General features: G+C 37.1%; 1 protein-coding gene across 1 annotated transcript in view; it reads left to right on the top strand.

Annotated features, from left to right (window-relative positions):
- The first annotated feature begins 10,148 nt into the window (after positions 1–10,148).
- HFM1 (helicase for meiosis 1) overlaps positions 10,149–13,712 on the top strand; it is a 39,397-nt gene continuing 35,833 nt past the window's right edge. The window contains exons 1-4 of the mRNA XM_075759900.1: positions 10,149–10,219; positions 10,615–10,736; positions 12,197–12,518; positions 13,264–13,529. Of these exons, the coding sequence (XP_075616015.1) occupies positions 10,149–10,219; positions 10,615–10,736; positions 12,197–12,518; positions 13,264–13,529 (781 nt within the window). The remainder of the gene's footprint in view (positions 10,220–10,614; positions 10,737–12,196; positions 12,519–13,263; positions 13,530–13,712) is intronic.

Genomic DNA, 13,712 nt, shown 5'->3' with positions numbered 1-13,712 from the left:
TCTGTTAAGGTGGAAGTTTTTAATCTTTAGTTTCTTAAAACAGTTTTACATAAAATCCATTCCCACAATTCAGTGCTATTAAAATATGACTAAATTACATTTTCTACTTTTAAATAGACCCTTTGGCTCTCCTTGCAAATGTGATGCAAACACCACTGATGTCACAAGAAACAGTTTCCTTGCTTATAGCAGGTATTTGGTTCAGTTCTTTTGCATGAAATAAATACTTAGACAAGAGCATACATGACTCTATTCTCTTGTAGTGTAGGGGAATGCAGTGATTTGGTTGTGGAATGGGGGGTGGGTGTGTGTGTGTCTGTGTGTGTGTGTGTCTGTCTGTCTGTCTCTCTCTCTCTCTCCATCTCCCAGCTCTCAGGTGACCTTCCTGAGCTATACAGTTGTGTTGGCACATATGCACTCTTTCCACATAAGGTTTAATTATTCAATGCCATTTCAAATCATTTTACAATGAAAAAGCTGAGACAGGCCTGGCCCACAAAACCCAATAATTGAGTTATTAGAGTTTTCACTCAGAAGGTGGGAGATGTCGATTGAAATCACTTAATAAAAAAGGAAGAGATCTTGAGTGAATGCTATAACTATAATGCTGTTTGGAAAAATGAGAAGGGAGAACCCTACCATACTTTGTAGTGACTTGCTAGATTCTATAAGTTCCCAGGTCTTCCCCGGAATTACACAGGAAGCCAAGGCTTTCAATTTTCCACAGGACATTCCAGTAAAAAGCACACATTCCAGCAGAAGACACAGAAAACTGTCAGAGCATTATGGCACCCTGAGTTCTTCTGCAGATACAGCCTCAGCCCACTAACCCCATTCCATCTTTTCTTCGTGTATTTAAATACATACGTCCTCTTCTGAATGGCTTACAAAAAAATTAACCAGTAAGTCTATATGGTCTGAATCAATATGTGAAAGGGCTGATGAGTGAGTAGCTGGACTAAATATGCAAATTACAAAGTTTTCTTTGTGGCTTTATATAAGTTGATGTTTTAAGAACTTTATCAATGTCAATGTGTCAGCCTGCATTTCTCTGTGAAATCTTGAAACTGCTCTTTCATCTATGTTGTAAACACATCAACAAGTATGTAGAATGTCTTGACTTTGAAATGCTGTCACCTACTTTCTGTATCGTTGTCAGTAGTCAGCTTGTTATAAAAGTGTTTCATATCTAACTCTGTTTCTTTTGGTAGTGTGTCGACATACTGCATTTTTCAACTGTGTTCCTTGCTGCCTCTTTCATTTTTATCAAAAATTCTGTGTGACAGAAGTTTTTCTCTTTCTTTGCAATATGTTGGTATCTCAGGTTCTCCACTGTCACCAAAGCAGTTGTGCTACTTTGAGGATAAGTTGAGTCTGTGTAAACCATCTTCAGCATTTTGTGCCAAAGTGCAGTGGGATTTTGAACTCAAATGTTTTTGTGATGGTGACAAGTCCCCCAGCTTTACTTCTTAGTTTGGAAGTCTCCCAGAACATGTTCAATCTAATATAATGCCTATTCCTGACATGCTCTGCAATGTGGAGTCCACCATTTGCTTGGAACAAACCCATCTGGTGATGGATAATTTTGTAAATGTGAGTGTGCTCAGGCTTTCTAATCTGCTGCTTCTCATGTAACTTTCTGTTTTGTTTTGGGCTTTGTTTTCAGAAGAGAACATGTCAGGAACTGGTACAATTGCCTCTAGTGCCCCAACTGAAAGCTAAACAGCTGCACAAGTTACAGCATTGCAGAATGTAAGACACTTGCTATTTTCAAGTTTTGAATTATACTTGTTTCACAAGGATTTTCAGTCAAAAAATACAACACTGATAAAGTTTAGAGGTACAAATTTGGAAAAAAATCGGAACAATCGGGAAAAAATATGCTGTTCAAATGCTTTCAAGACCTGTGCAATAGAATTGCATATATCTGTACCTGAAGGTCAGTGAATCCACAAAAGCCCTTCTGTCCTGGGGACGGCTGATGGGAAGTGGTGAATGAATCCCCTGTTTTGCTTTGCTTGTGTGTGTGGCTTTTGCTTTGCCTATTAAACTGTCTTTATCTTGGCCCACAAATTTTCTCACTTTTTCCCTTCCAATTCTCTCCCCCATCCCATCGTGGGGGGGAGCGAGCAAGCAACTGTGCAGGGTTCAGTTGCCGGCTAGAGTTAGACCACGACAGGCCCACATTGTGTGAAGTTCCTAAATCAATGCGGTCCAAGTGCGGTAAAACACAACCATTTTCCTGGTATCCGATATGGGTTCAGGAGGGTTGGCTTATGTCCCTTCCATCATCTGCTAGGATATGTAATACTTCTGCACTTGTACTTCCTGCTGTTTATCACTTCCACTGCAATAATACCCTAAAGCTCTCCTGAGGACTAGATTGCACTTTGTTAGCTGTGTACCAGAGACACAGCTTTGCACTTAATCTTTTTGTGATGCGATCAGTAAATACTATTATGTTATCAAGCATCAAATTAAATTTAAAATCATAAGGCTAAAGGCAATGATGTTCTTTATGATCAGAAAAGTTAAAACAGATAAGTATTTGAGAAAATACAAACTTTGAGGAACTTATGCTTTCTACTTTAATGCAAGGAGAATAAACTTCATTTCTGAAGAAAGATTACTGCATGAACTTTTTCCACTCCTTTATCAGTATAGATCACACTCCTGATAAGTAACATATCATAAAGAAATATTTTCTAGTTACGATATGTTTCAAAGCCAGGTTGACATGAACCGGAGATCAAACAAAATCTGTATACACGGACCTACTTTGAAAAAGCTAAGGACCTGTAAGGTGTTAAGATCATATAGTCTGCAGAAATTTAATTGGCATATTGTTGATGTTTAACTTAAAATGCACAGCAACAGTATGGAAGATTATTAGAAATAACTGAGTAAGCAGGCTGTCATCCTAGGAAAGACAATTTAAAATTATCAGAATTATCTTGAGTACATATGTGTCTTAGCCCTGACTACATCAATCATATTGGCTGGACCCTATTCACCTCACACGTGGATCACACTGCTGCTTTAAACACGGTATACGTGGCTGAGGTGCTTTATTCCACCTTCATCAACACAAGTTTAGTACTTTGGATGGAACCAGAGAAGGAAGAAAGGAAGTAAATTCACTCTTTTGGTGAATAACTATAAAAATGCTGTATGTAAATCAAAATATATTCTAAACATTCATCTTCTATCAGACCCGTATTTTCAAAACTCAAAAACTTTCTCTGTCCCTTGAATGTGGACAAACACCTCAGTGATATTAAGATTTCTGTATAAGCAGCTTTTCCAAGGTGAGAAACATCCCTTTTCCTGAAAATTACATTTTCTAACTTATTCTATGGACCTTTTCTTTCCATAATGTATTTTCTTGCTGGTTTAATGAGCAGCAGCAAGATAGCAGGCTTTCACTTACAATCCTAACTCAAACTCAACTAGTCTGCAAGTATTACCGAGGAATATTTGTAGAACTGAGAACTAGGAAAATGAGCACTTTAGACATATATTTATTCAGTGATTCAGAGTGATACATGAAGGCTACTATAAGTATTTTTTTTTTAATTGCCAAAACTGTACACAAAATGAAGTTCATAAACAGTGCATATTACTTCAAAACATGGGCAGAAAAAAGACTCTCTTCTCCAGGGAACTAGTTTGATAAAATGATAAATAGGCTCATACTGCAACAAGAAAACATTCTCACTTAAGTTCCCTGTTCCCGCACAAAGCTCACCACAGAACTGGGACTATTCACAACATTAATTTTTATTAGAACTGTTTCTACTTTTTTACAAATGAGAAAATTATTCTAGGAAAAATCTGTAGATTTTATAATATGCTTATCTAATGAAAAGACAAAATCTACAAATGTATTCTTTTTCAGGGGTTTCAGAATCATTTTTCTCAATGATAGAATTAGTTTCCAATCCAGAGCAAGAAATTACGCTGACAGGCTATCTTATCAAAGTGACTGAACCATCAGAGGATCTGGAATCCAGATGTTAGTCATTGTGCACTAGCAAATATCATTGATTCATAATAATTTAGAGCAAAAAGCTATTAAAATAAGAGCACTTTGTTGTACCTTATACTTCTGTTGAGATCTGACTTCACCAAAATAGCTCTAGCTTAAAAAGCATCCATTCCCTTTCTCCCTTCAAGGAAGTACATTGTGGGAATTGACAAGATGAAAGTAAATATTATTTTCCAAAATAGTGGTTGCAGATATAACTTTCAGGTTTATTTGTCATTTATATAAAAGCTGACTCCATGGACGCTGTATCAATGGGATATTCTTTGTTTTACTTTTAAGGGAAGCAGCAATGACTTGCCTCCTAGGAAGTATACTCCAAAGGAGGAAATATCACTATGGCATTAATCCTATTTTCTTTCTTTCTGCCTATGTCTCATTTTATCAGCTGACCCTACGATTTAAATATATAAAAATTAAAAAGTATCTGCTATGTGAACTGTGAAATCTATACTCAATATTATCTCCTTTATCATGTGCAAAATTGCTAATGTCTCTAAATAGTATATGACATAAAATAATGTGTTTGTACATGATGAGATTTGTTCAGGGTGGAGTTGTGAATGCGGAATGTGCTTGTTTTGTTAATTTGAAGATACTAATACTATACATAATGAAAATGGTCCTTGGTGGTTAGTCTATGCTTGAGGGTCTCAGTGGGAGAAGATTCATCTCTTAAAAAAACATATGGGTAAGAAAATGAAAAAGGAAACAAAGGTAAAAAAATACAGAAAAGTATGTTTTCCCCACCTCACCGTCGGAAAAAAAATAGTGTTAAATACACTTCAGCCATATAAAAACCAAAGTTCAAGAGCTAAACTTCCTGGGGAAGCAGATGTTAGGGGCATGGGAGGAGCAGGCTGCCTGCTACAGCCCTGGGGAACAGTGCCTTGTATCAGGTCTGGGAGATCCCCTCCGGCAGACATGCAGAGCAGTATTGCCAGGTCCCAGCGGGAGCTGCGTTTAGCTCTCTTAAGACCTAATCTTGCAAACACTTATGCACATGAGTAATTTCAGCTGCCACAAATCAAGTTATTCACTTGTTTTAAGTTTTTGAAAGGGCGGTGCAACATCAGGCCCACATTTGTAAATGCTAGCCACCAGGATAAAACGGAAGAAACTCCCCTTTTCCTTATCTAAGCAACTTCATTTTTGTTATATTTTTATTTCCCAATTTTGACTGGAAAAGGTTACAGCTGCAAATTTACTTTTTTGATTCTTAATTCTTACAATTTCTTTACTAAATGAATCATTGCAACTGTCTCAAGCATATGGCAAAAATCATACAGTTCAGGAGTCACCTGTGATTTTAAGACCTTCTAATACTTCACAGTGATTTCTGTTATGAGGTAGGGCACTCGTTAAGAGACCGATGGTTTTGTCGTGTCTCTGAAACTGTGGATAAAGCCAAATAAAGGAAACAGAGAAGACACGATTGTCAGCCTGCTTATGTCTTGGTACTTTTCTGTATTTAATTTGTTTGTAGCTGATTTGTTCAATTTCTACATTCTGGAGAAAACTGAATCTTCTAATAGTTTTGTATTTACTAAGTATGAGTATTATTCCATTATCATATGGATCACTGACCAATGTCTGGTGTTCGTGATTTTCTAGTTGTGTTGTTCCAGAACATGCAGGTTTATGACTTCCTATGTGATCTCCATGAGCTGGAAAGACTCGAAACATATGGCAGATCAGATGTTAGGCTTGGGGAAAATCAAAAATTAAACTGTCTCAGTGCAGTTGAGAGACTGCTTTGCTATATATTTTATGTGATTTGTGTGTGTGTTGAGGGAGATGTCACCTAGGGAAGGGAATCAAGAAAAAATAGCTTTAAAAAATGAACTGTTGTATTATCGCTTTAAACTTTAAAGTCTGGTCAGCTAAAAGCAGATGTTGTGAACTAAAATGGAAACTTGCCTGAGGCCAGAATCGAAGAAGGCATTCTGTAATACTAAGAAGTAAAAATGCTTTCCGGTTTCAGAATTTATTATAAGCACAAAATGAATGCTTATTGTATACTCATAAGCACAAACATTTCTCCACTTTTATTCAAATTACTGAATAATATTGGTGGCTTCAGAATTTAATTTCAGACAATGGGTACATTAGCAATCCTGATTGTATTCTAAGCTCTTCATCATAAAATCTTTTGTTATTCTGTGCTGGCCAAGATCCTGTCATGTTGGAAGTAGCAATGAACTGCTTCTCACCCTTGGCTGGCTGCCAGTAATTAGATGGGGAGGTGGATTAAAGCATCTAAACATGTGGTGTAAATTTTGGAATACTGTAATATGGCACGGTTCTGATGTGAGTCTTCTTAAGGTAAAAAATAATAAGGAAAGACCTCATATACACAGAATTGTAAAAAGGAGCATAACCTTTACTGCATGCTTTTAATTGACCTGGGCTTGCACAGTCTGAGAGAATACACTTACATTATATAAACATACAATGTCTAAGAATTTGAAATGGAAAGTTAAAAATTAATATTTTCAAGAAAGAAAAACAAAAAAATTGATTAAATAAAAATTATTTATGTTAAAATCAGTATTTCAGAAAATCTTGTCTCCTTTTCATCTATTTATGTATGAGGAAATACATATTTACAGTAGTTGCCTCTATAGTATTTGTTGAATGGCATGAAGCTTTGAATGAGCTTAAAATTTAGTCTGAGACAGTTCTGCAATTTATTCTAAATTTACTAGTTCAAAAGCTATGCTCTAATGGCAAGTCCAGAATTCTAAGTTGCAGTATTTCTGTGGGGAAAAAACAAATGACCAAACCCCCCCTTCTGCATTTTACAAGTACTTTATGTGATATTGTTCCAATTCCTATAAATTGAGGCAGCTCTGTTGCTCTAGTTCAGCAGTAGCAGCAAGAAAAAAAAAAAAACGATTTTCAGAAATCCACTAGAAAATATTTTAAGAATCAGTATTTTCATTATATTTGCTTCTTCCTGTAGGAATCCTTTTGATAACAGTCATATGGTGCAGGAATCAGCTGCCTTTTCTAATTTATACCAGGGTAAAAGTGAGTAAGGACTTTTCAACAGAGAGCGGTTTCTGATAAATCCATGTTTGGACAAGCTCTAAGCCTGGCACTACTAGAGTCCCTCCACATTCTTTTTTTTTTTTTTTTTTTTTTTTACCGTTTTAAGGAGACTTCAGCCCCTTCCTTTCCCGTCTTTCCCCTTGGCTTCAGGATTTGTGAGCGTAGGTGGTTTGTCAAGTGCTACGGCCGGGCCGCGCCTCAGAGCAAATACAGCCGTGGGGGAGCGGGCCCGGCGCCCTCCATTTCGTGCCAGCGGGAACCCGCAGACCCTGCCGCGGTGAAAGAAAACTGGAGCCGGGAGGCTCCGCAAACTCTGGAGGGCGGCCTTGCCCCGTAGCGGCGCTAGGAAAGGGCCAGGTGGCAACCGCCGCTCCCCGCTCGTTCGGGCGGCCCGGCTGAGGGGGGCACTGATTGCGGGACGCTGCCGGGGCGCTGTAGCACCGCCTTGGCCCCTCTGTTGCCGCCATTTTGCGCGGAGGTGGCGAGAGGCGCTGTTGGTGAGGTGGGATGACTCTGTCAGGCTCTCCTTCAGTCGAGGGAGGAGGGCGAGAGAAGGAGCCCCGTTGCGAGGGGGCCTTAGGGGCTGGCAGGCACAGGGGAGGAGCGCTGTGAGGTAGGGATGCCCCTTGCTCCTTCAGGGCGCCCGGTCCACGGCTGGGAGCGGGCAATTTGTTCGGGTCGGCACTCTTAAAGGTTGCGGCCTTCACTTTGGGCCCCCTGGAGAGAGCACTGAGGTGAAATACAGAGGGCTGAGGAAAGCATTGGGCTTTAGGAGGGAGGTGAAAAGCAAAGGGGCTTAAAAACAGAGCAAAACCCCTTGTGGTATGCAGTGTTTGTAGTAAGCTGTTTCTTAAAACGGATACACGAGAGATCTTTGCTTACAGGGGTTGGCAAGTACCTCTTTGTAAAGTCTGAGTCGATGGTCTATGCTGCTCCTGCAAATACCTCATTTAATTCTGCTATCTTGAATATGCATTTTCCCTGTGCTGTCAAACACCACTGAGTATCGAAAAGACCCTTTCATTCCTGTCCATCTTGGGGACATGTGTTGTTCCCCCCCCCCCCCCCCTTTTTTTTTTTTCTTTTGCCCTCTACAGTCTGAGACACTTTTCACTTTTTCTTGGCTGGTGATTTTGAGTGGGGTGCTGCAGCTGACAGCCAGCAAGCAGGTGGATGAATGCAGAACTATGTAAAGGAGTGTTGTGGCATGGCATATCCTATCATTTTTCTGTACGTCATTAAGCAGTTGGACTTAATGGAGCCAGTCAAAGAATAAATGGCATACAGAGCGTAGTGGCCTGGGAGATTAAGTGTGAGTAACAAAGACTGCTCAAGGGCAGAAATCACAAATCCAAATTACTTAAATAGAAGTTGCATAATCATAGATTGAAGATTTTCCACCTGAGGTATGAAAACCATTTCCTACTGGTGTGCAGTGTTTGCAGCTCCTTGGAGCTGATGGAGTGGTGGTTATTCAGCTGAATAAGCACTTAATGCAGATAATTACTACTTGAATAGCTACAACTTGATAGTACTTCCGACAGATACTTTCTGCTGCCACTACTGATACAGAAGCCTTAGAACTCCTGCTTTAGATTATTGACGTTAAGAGCATGTGAAAGAATGATGGCAAAATTAACCAGCTTTGTTAGATTTTATTTTTTTTTTAGTGTGATTTCTAAATTCTAGATTTATTAGTGTGAAAGAAAAAGTGGCAAAACCTGGTGGTGGGGAAATGGCAGAAATTGGCGGAAGTGGTGCTGCAGACTTACTCTGAAAAGTGAGCGTAAAAGAGGCATTGACAGATTTCTTGTTTGAAGTTCTAAAACCTATCTTCTTCACAGACAGTTTTGATTATACGCTCTATATTCTGCCAGTATTGTGAAATGTTTTCTGTTTTAAAGTTGAAACATTTCTCTGGAATATTTGAAGTTTTACAGCTTCCGTGGAAGAAAAATATTTTTTAAAATTTTGATTCACAGCTGACAGTATACAGTAATTAAGTAAACCTGAATTCTATGCGCAAAGCACTTGATTTTTTTCATGTCACTAATGAGCTGCAGGAGTACAAAAAATGTATCACCTTTGGTTTATCTATGCAGGTAAAGAAAATAGCTTTCCTTTGTTATTTTATCACCAAATTTGGTCCTTACTGAGTTTTATAAACTCTGTTCAAGTTGATTTGGTATTTACCATTTGTTTCAGTGAATGTAACATTTTTGACTCATAAAATCCTTTCTGTGTTATTCTTTCAGCGCGAGCTTTGCTTTTTAAAGTTGTCCTTAAAAAAATTAAGAGCTGTGAAACTTCTCAACACAAACACATAAAGAAAACATGTCTAATGCCTAGGGTTGGTGCTAAATGAAAAGTATTTCTATTAACTGGAGTATTTTTAAAACTGATGTATATGATAAATAATTTAGAAATAATCTCTGTTCCTGATGTTTCAGAACAAACCTGTTAACATTAAGGAGTTGGGCTCATAGTCCAATTATCCAGGTAAGCAATTTGCATGTAGGTTTAAAAAAAATCTGATTTGCTTGTAAATTAAAATAATTGTTGAGGTTTTTAGATAATAGAATAATTTTATTTTGTAAAACTTGACAGAATCCAATCATAAGACAGATCATATTTTTCCATCAGAATGGAAAAAATCTCAGAAAAAAATATATAGTCTTCAGTTGTGTAAAAGAATCTTAGCATTATTCTTAGAAATTAAATAATTTAACATAAACTTTATCTGGATCTTCACTCTTACCCACTTTTTCCCTCCTGACACATCATAGTAATATAAAGGTGCTTTAAAGTGCGGTGCTACAGGATTTTTTGGTCATAAGTAATAGGAATCATATTTTATCAGGAGAGGGATTCTCTTTCTTAAGAACTAAGGATGCAGGCAAGAGCTCTAAAAGAAAAAATAAATCTAGAAGTATTGGCACATAACTAATAAGCTTTGTATTCCTTATACAGGTTAAATTCTAGTAATTTCACTTTCAGAATTCCTTGTTCTGCCTTTTGCAGGTTAAGAGACTTCACGTTTGATCTAAAAATGTTCAACTCTGCAGACATGGGCTTTTCATTGGATAATTTATTTTATGAAAAACCAGATACAAGACAAAGGTAAAATCTTTTTTGTTAAATATATATAATTGTTTTCCAAGTTTTTCCACACTCTGAATCATTTTACAGCAGAATTTTTTTTTATAACTTCCTTTTCTGTCTACCAGTAGAAATGTGGGGCTAGAAATTCCTGGTTTCATAACTCATACTTTGAAATGTTTTTTCAAGCACGCTGAAGTTTGAATGATGCAGGTGCATCTTAGGGCTATGAGAAATATGAGTTAGCAGAAGTTTTGCCTCTTAAATTTTCTGTGATTAAAAATCACGTGAATTAAAGAATATTTTTTAGGAGGAGAAACAGTAGGTTATTTATTTATTTATTACTGATTTTGAGCTAGATGTTGTGGAGAGTGCTTAAGGAATGCTTTTTCCTTATATTTGTGTGTTAGAAATAGGTATCTGGAAAATGAAGAGCCTAAGATTTGGCGTATTGCACCTGCTCCAGCTATTGCTGAAATTCCAGCTGCAGAGGAGTTACAGAGGGAGCTGGAAAAAAACACAGCCAACACTCATATGGGTAAAATATAAAATAGAATCATAGAATCATTTAGCTTGGAAAAGACCTTTAAGATCAAGTCCAACTGTAAACCTAACCCTGCCAAGTCCCACTAAACCGTAATATTTGACATACATTTTGAATGGCTTAACAAATGACTAGCTTGACAGATAATCCCTCCTTTCACTTTTAATGTTGTGAAATATGAAATACGCTAGGTATGTAAATATAGCCAAGGAACGTATTTTAGTTGAGAGTGATGCTCTTACATATGTCTGGAGTATTAGCAGTCGTCTTTGGGCATATACAGGCTACAAGTTTACTGTGCAGAAGAGGGCAAGATAAGAAGTTTGATCAAAATTTCAGTTACTCCACATTGTTCCATGAAGCATCATAACACAGTGGGAAGCAGCTGTAGGAGTGTAACACAACACATGGATCTGATGACCTGTCTCCCACCCTAGGAACAGAGTTCATATGAACGTACCTTTCTTCTTCCTTTTTGGAGCTTTTTTCAAATTCCTATTCAGGAGGCCAAATTTGAGTCTGGTCATTGGTTGCTGTAAGTGGAATATTCCTTCCATCTAAACATTCAGGATCACCTTAAGGAAATGTATTCTAAAGAATTTGGTTGCTTTATCTCTGTCAATTATATTTCTGCATTTCTTAGCTGTTGTGCCAATTTATGATATTCTCTATTTAGGAATTTTATTGTTTAGGGTGAAGGGGGTTTTTTTCTACTTTATGCAAGAGCAATTCCATTAAGAACTATTCATTTAAATAAGCTTTCTTGTGTTTGTGGAATTAGAACTGTTGGGCTTATGTCACAAACAGGCCATTGTAATTTTAGGTTTCTAGATGGATAATACTGAAATTAATAGGCTGCGGAATAGAGCTGTTCTGCAATCTTGTTGCAGTCAATTGCTTATTTCTACTTTTGCCTTCCTTTTGCTGGCAGCCATGCTTGTACGGTCAGCCAGATCAGGACACCAATCCTACTGAGAACTAACCCTGCAAAATGTGATAATTAACCAAAGTGACTATGAAGCCAGCCTGTCATTGACATCATTACAAATTTTAACTGTTGAGATTGCAGGGTTTATATCACAGCTGTTTGTAGTAGGAACTTCAAGCTCGGTCTTTGTGTCATTTTTTTAAAAGACTGCTTTTATTCTGGGACAGGGTGTAGAGTTTCTAGCTTACAAACTACTTTGTGGATCTGAGGAAAAGTTTTGCTCCATTGCTTTGTATAGGAAGCATAGCAAGTGACCCTATTTTTATAACTTTGTAATTGACAACAGATGCATTGCATTCATCAGCATGAGTCCTAAAATATACACTAAAGTTCTTGCAATAAGATAGAAATATCAGTTCATATAATACATGCGAATTTGGCTTATTCTGTGTGGAAGATATTTAATAAAATGACTATGAATAGGAATATGAATTTTAATAGAAATAATAATTTATTGTTTATGTAGGAGGGAGAAAGCACCAAAAGTTTATACAACAATGTAAGAGTAACACTGAGGAAGTAAATGATAAATCACCAGCACCTGTTCATTTTGGCATAGCCTCTGAGAAAGAAGTGCTTCAGTTAAGTGTGGGAGAAAGAGAGAAAATTAGTTTTCGGCGTGAAAGTCTGAAAATGGTTTCATTGTTTCTCTCATCTGACCAAGATAAATCTAAAACAGGAATACGGTTTTCTCAGCAACCTGTTGCAAATTTTTCACAAAATAAAATACTAAGTAATTTTCCAGAAAACAGTGATGATGAGAGTGCCCATTCAACATTAAAAAAAAGGTATGTGTCTAGTAAATTCTGATAATTTATCAACTGTCAGAATCATATTACTATTTTAGATACATTTGTTAAATGCAGAGTTTGGGATCCTTCAATTGAAGGTACTTTAACAGGACTCCATACAGGAATTCTTTTCAGTTTAAGAAGATGTTTCCTTTTGGCAGTGTTTTAGTACTGTAATTAAATGTGTCCTGAGCTCAGCCTCTTTACAAGAAAAGTAAGGATGAGGTTTACTGCTTTAATTTTAAAGAAATTGTTAGATTACAAAGGTTTTTAAAAATAGTATTTTGAGGTCTTTATCCACGTGGTAAGGAGCAAGAAGGCTAAGATCACTTGCTTTTCAGAGCAGAGGTCAGCCAGCCAGGAATACCTCGAGCAGTTCTCAACATGATGTCAGTGCTGCCTGGAAGGAGATGCCCAGCTCTTCTTATTCCTCAGAACCTTTATGTCTCTCTGTTTTTAATTATGCAGAGATTGACAGTTAATCTGCTATTGGGATTGAGCCCATCTGGACAGGCAGTTTATTCTTTCAGGTTCTTTCTGGAATGAAAGCAAAGTTAAAATGTATCTTGGAAGGAGTCTTCTGCAGGTAGAAGAGTGTCATATCAAATAAAGTTAGATACAAACTTTTCTTACGATTATATCTTACTAGTTCTGCTCCTAATAGGAGCATGCATATTTTTCACATATTAGAGAAACTGTGTAACCTTACAATAAACTAATGAAAATCCTGGATCTTTTGCAGCTTATTTGAAATGTCTGGTTATATGTACAAAAATACAGAACTTAAAGATAGTTCTACAGATGTGAAAGAAATTGATACTTACTTAAATCCAAGTGAAAACATGAAAGAAATGAGAAATGAAAGTTTATGGAGAAGTAATCATCATGCTCCAATAAGTAAAGACTCAGATTTTACTCTGCATAGGGTAAATGATGGGGATACTGTGTCTAAAAATGGAATTAAAATGAAATCATTTTCTAATGCTTCAGAAATTCTGGATCCGACAGGTAATTATTATTACTCTATTTCAAGAAAAATAGTCCACTGTCTGTCTTTGGTATATAATAATAATAGTAATGGATATCCATGATCTGAGGTAGAGTGGAGAACATTTTCCCACCAGCTCAAGGTGAGATAATTGGCTAAACTTGATAGAAGATATTGCAATTCTATGAAATTAATTGCATTGT

This window comes from Balearica regulorum, chromosome 8, assembly GCF_011004875.1.
Source record: "Balearica regulorum gibbericeps isolate bBalReg1 chromosome 8, bBalReg1.pri, whole genome shotgun sequence".
Taxonomy (NCBI): Eukaryota; Metazoa; Chordata; class Aves; order Gruiformes; family Gruidae; genus Balearica; species Balearica regulorum.
This window is presented reverse-complemented; position numbering and strand designations above follow the sequence as displayed.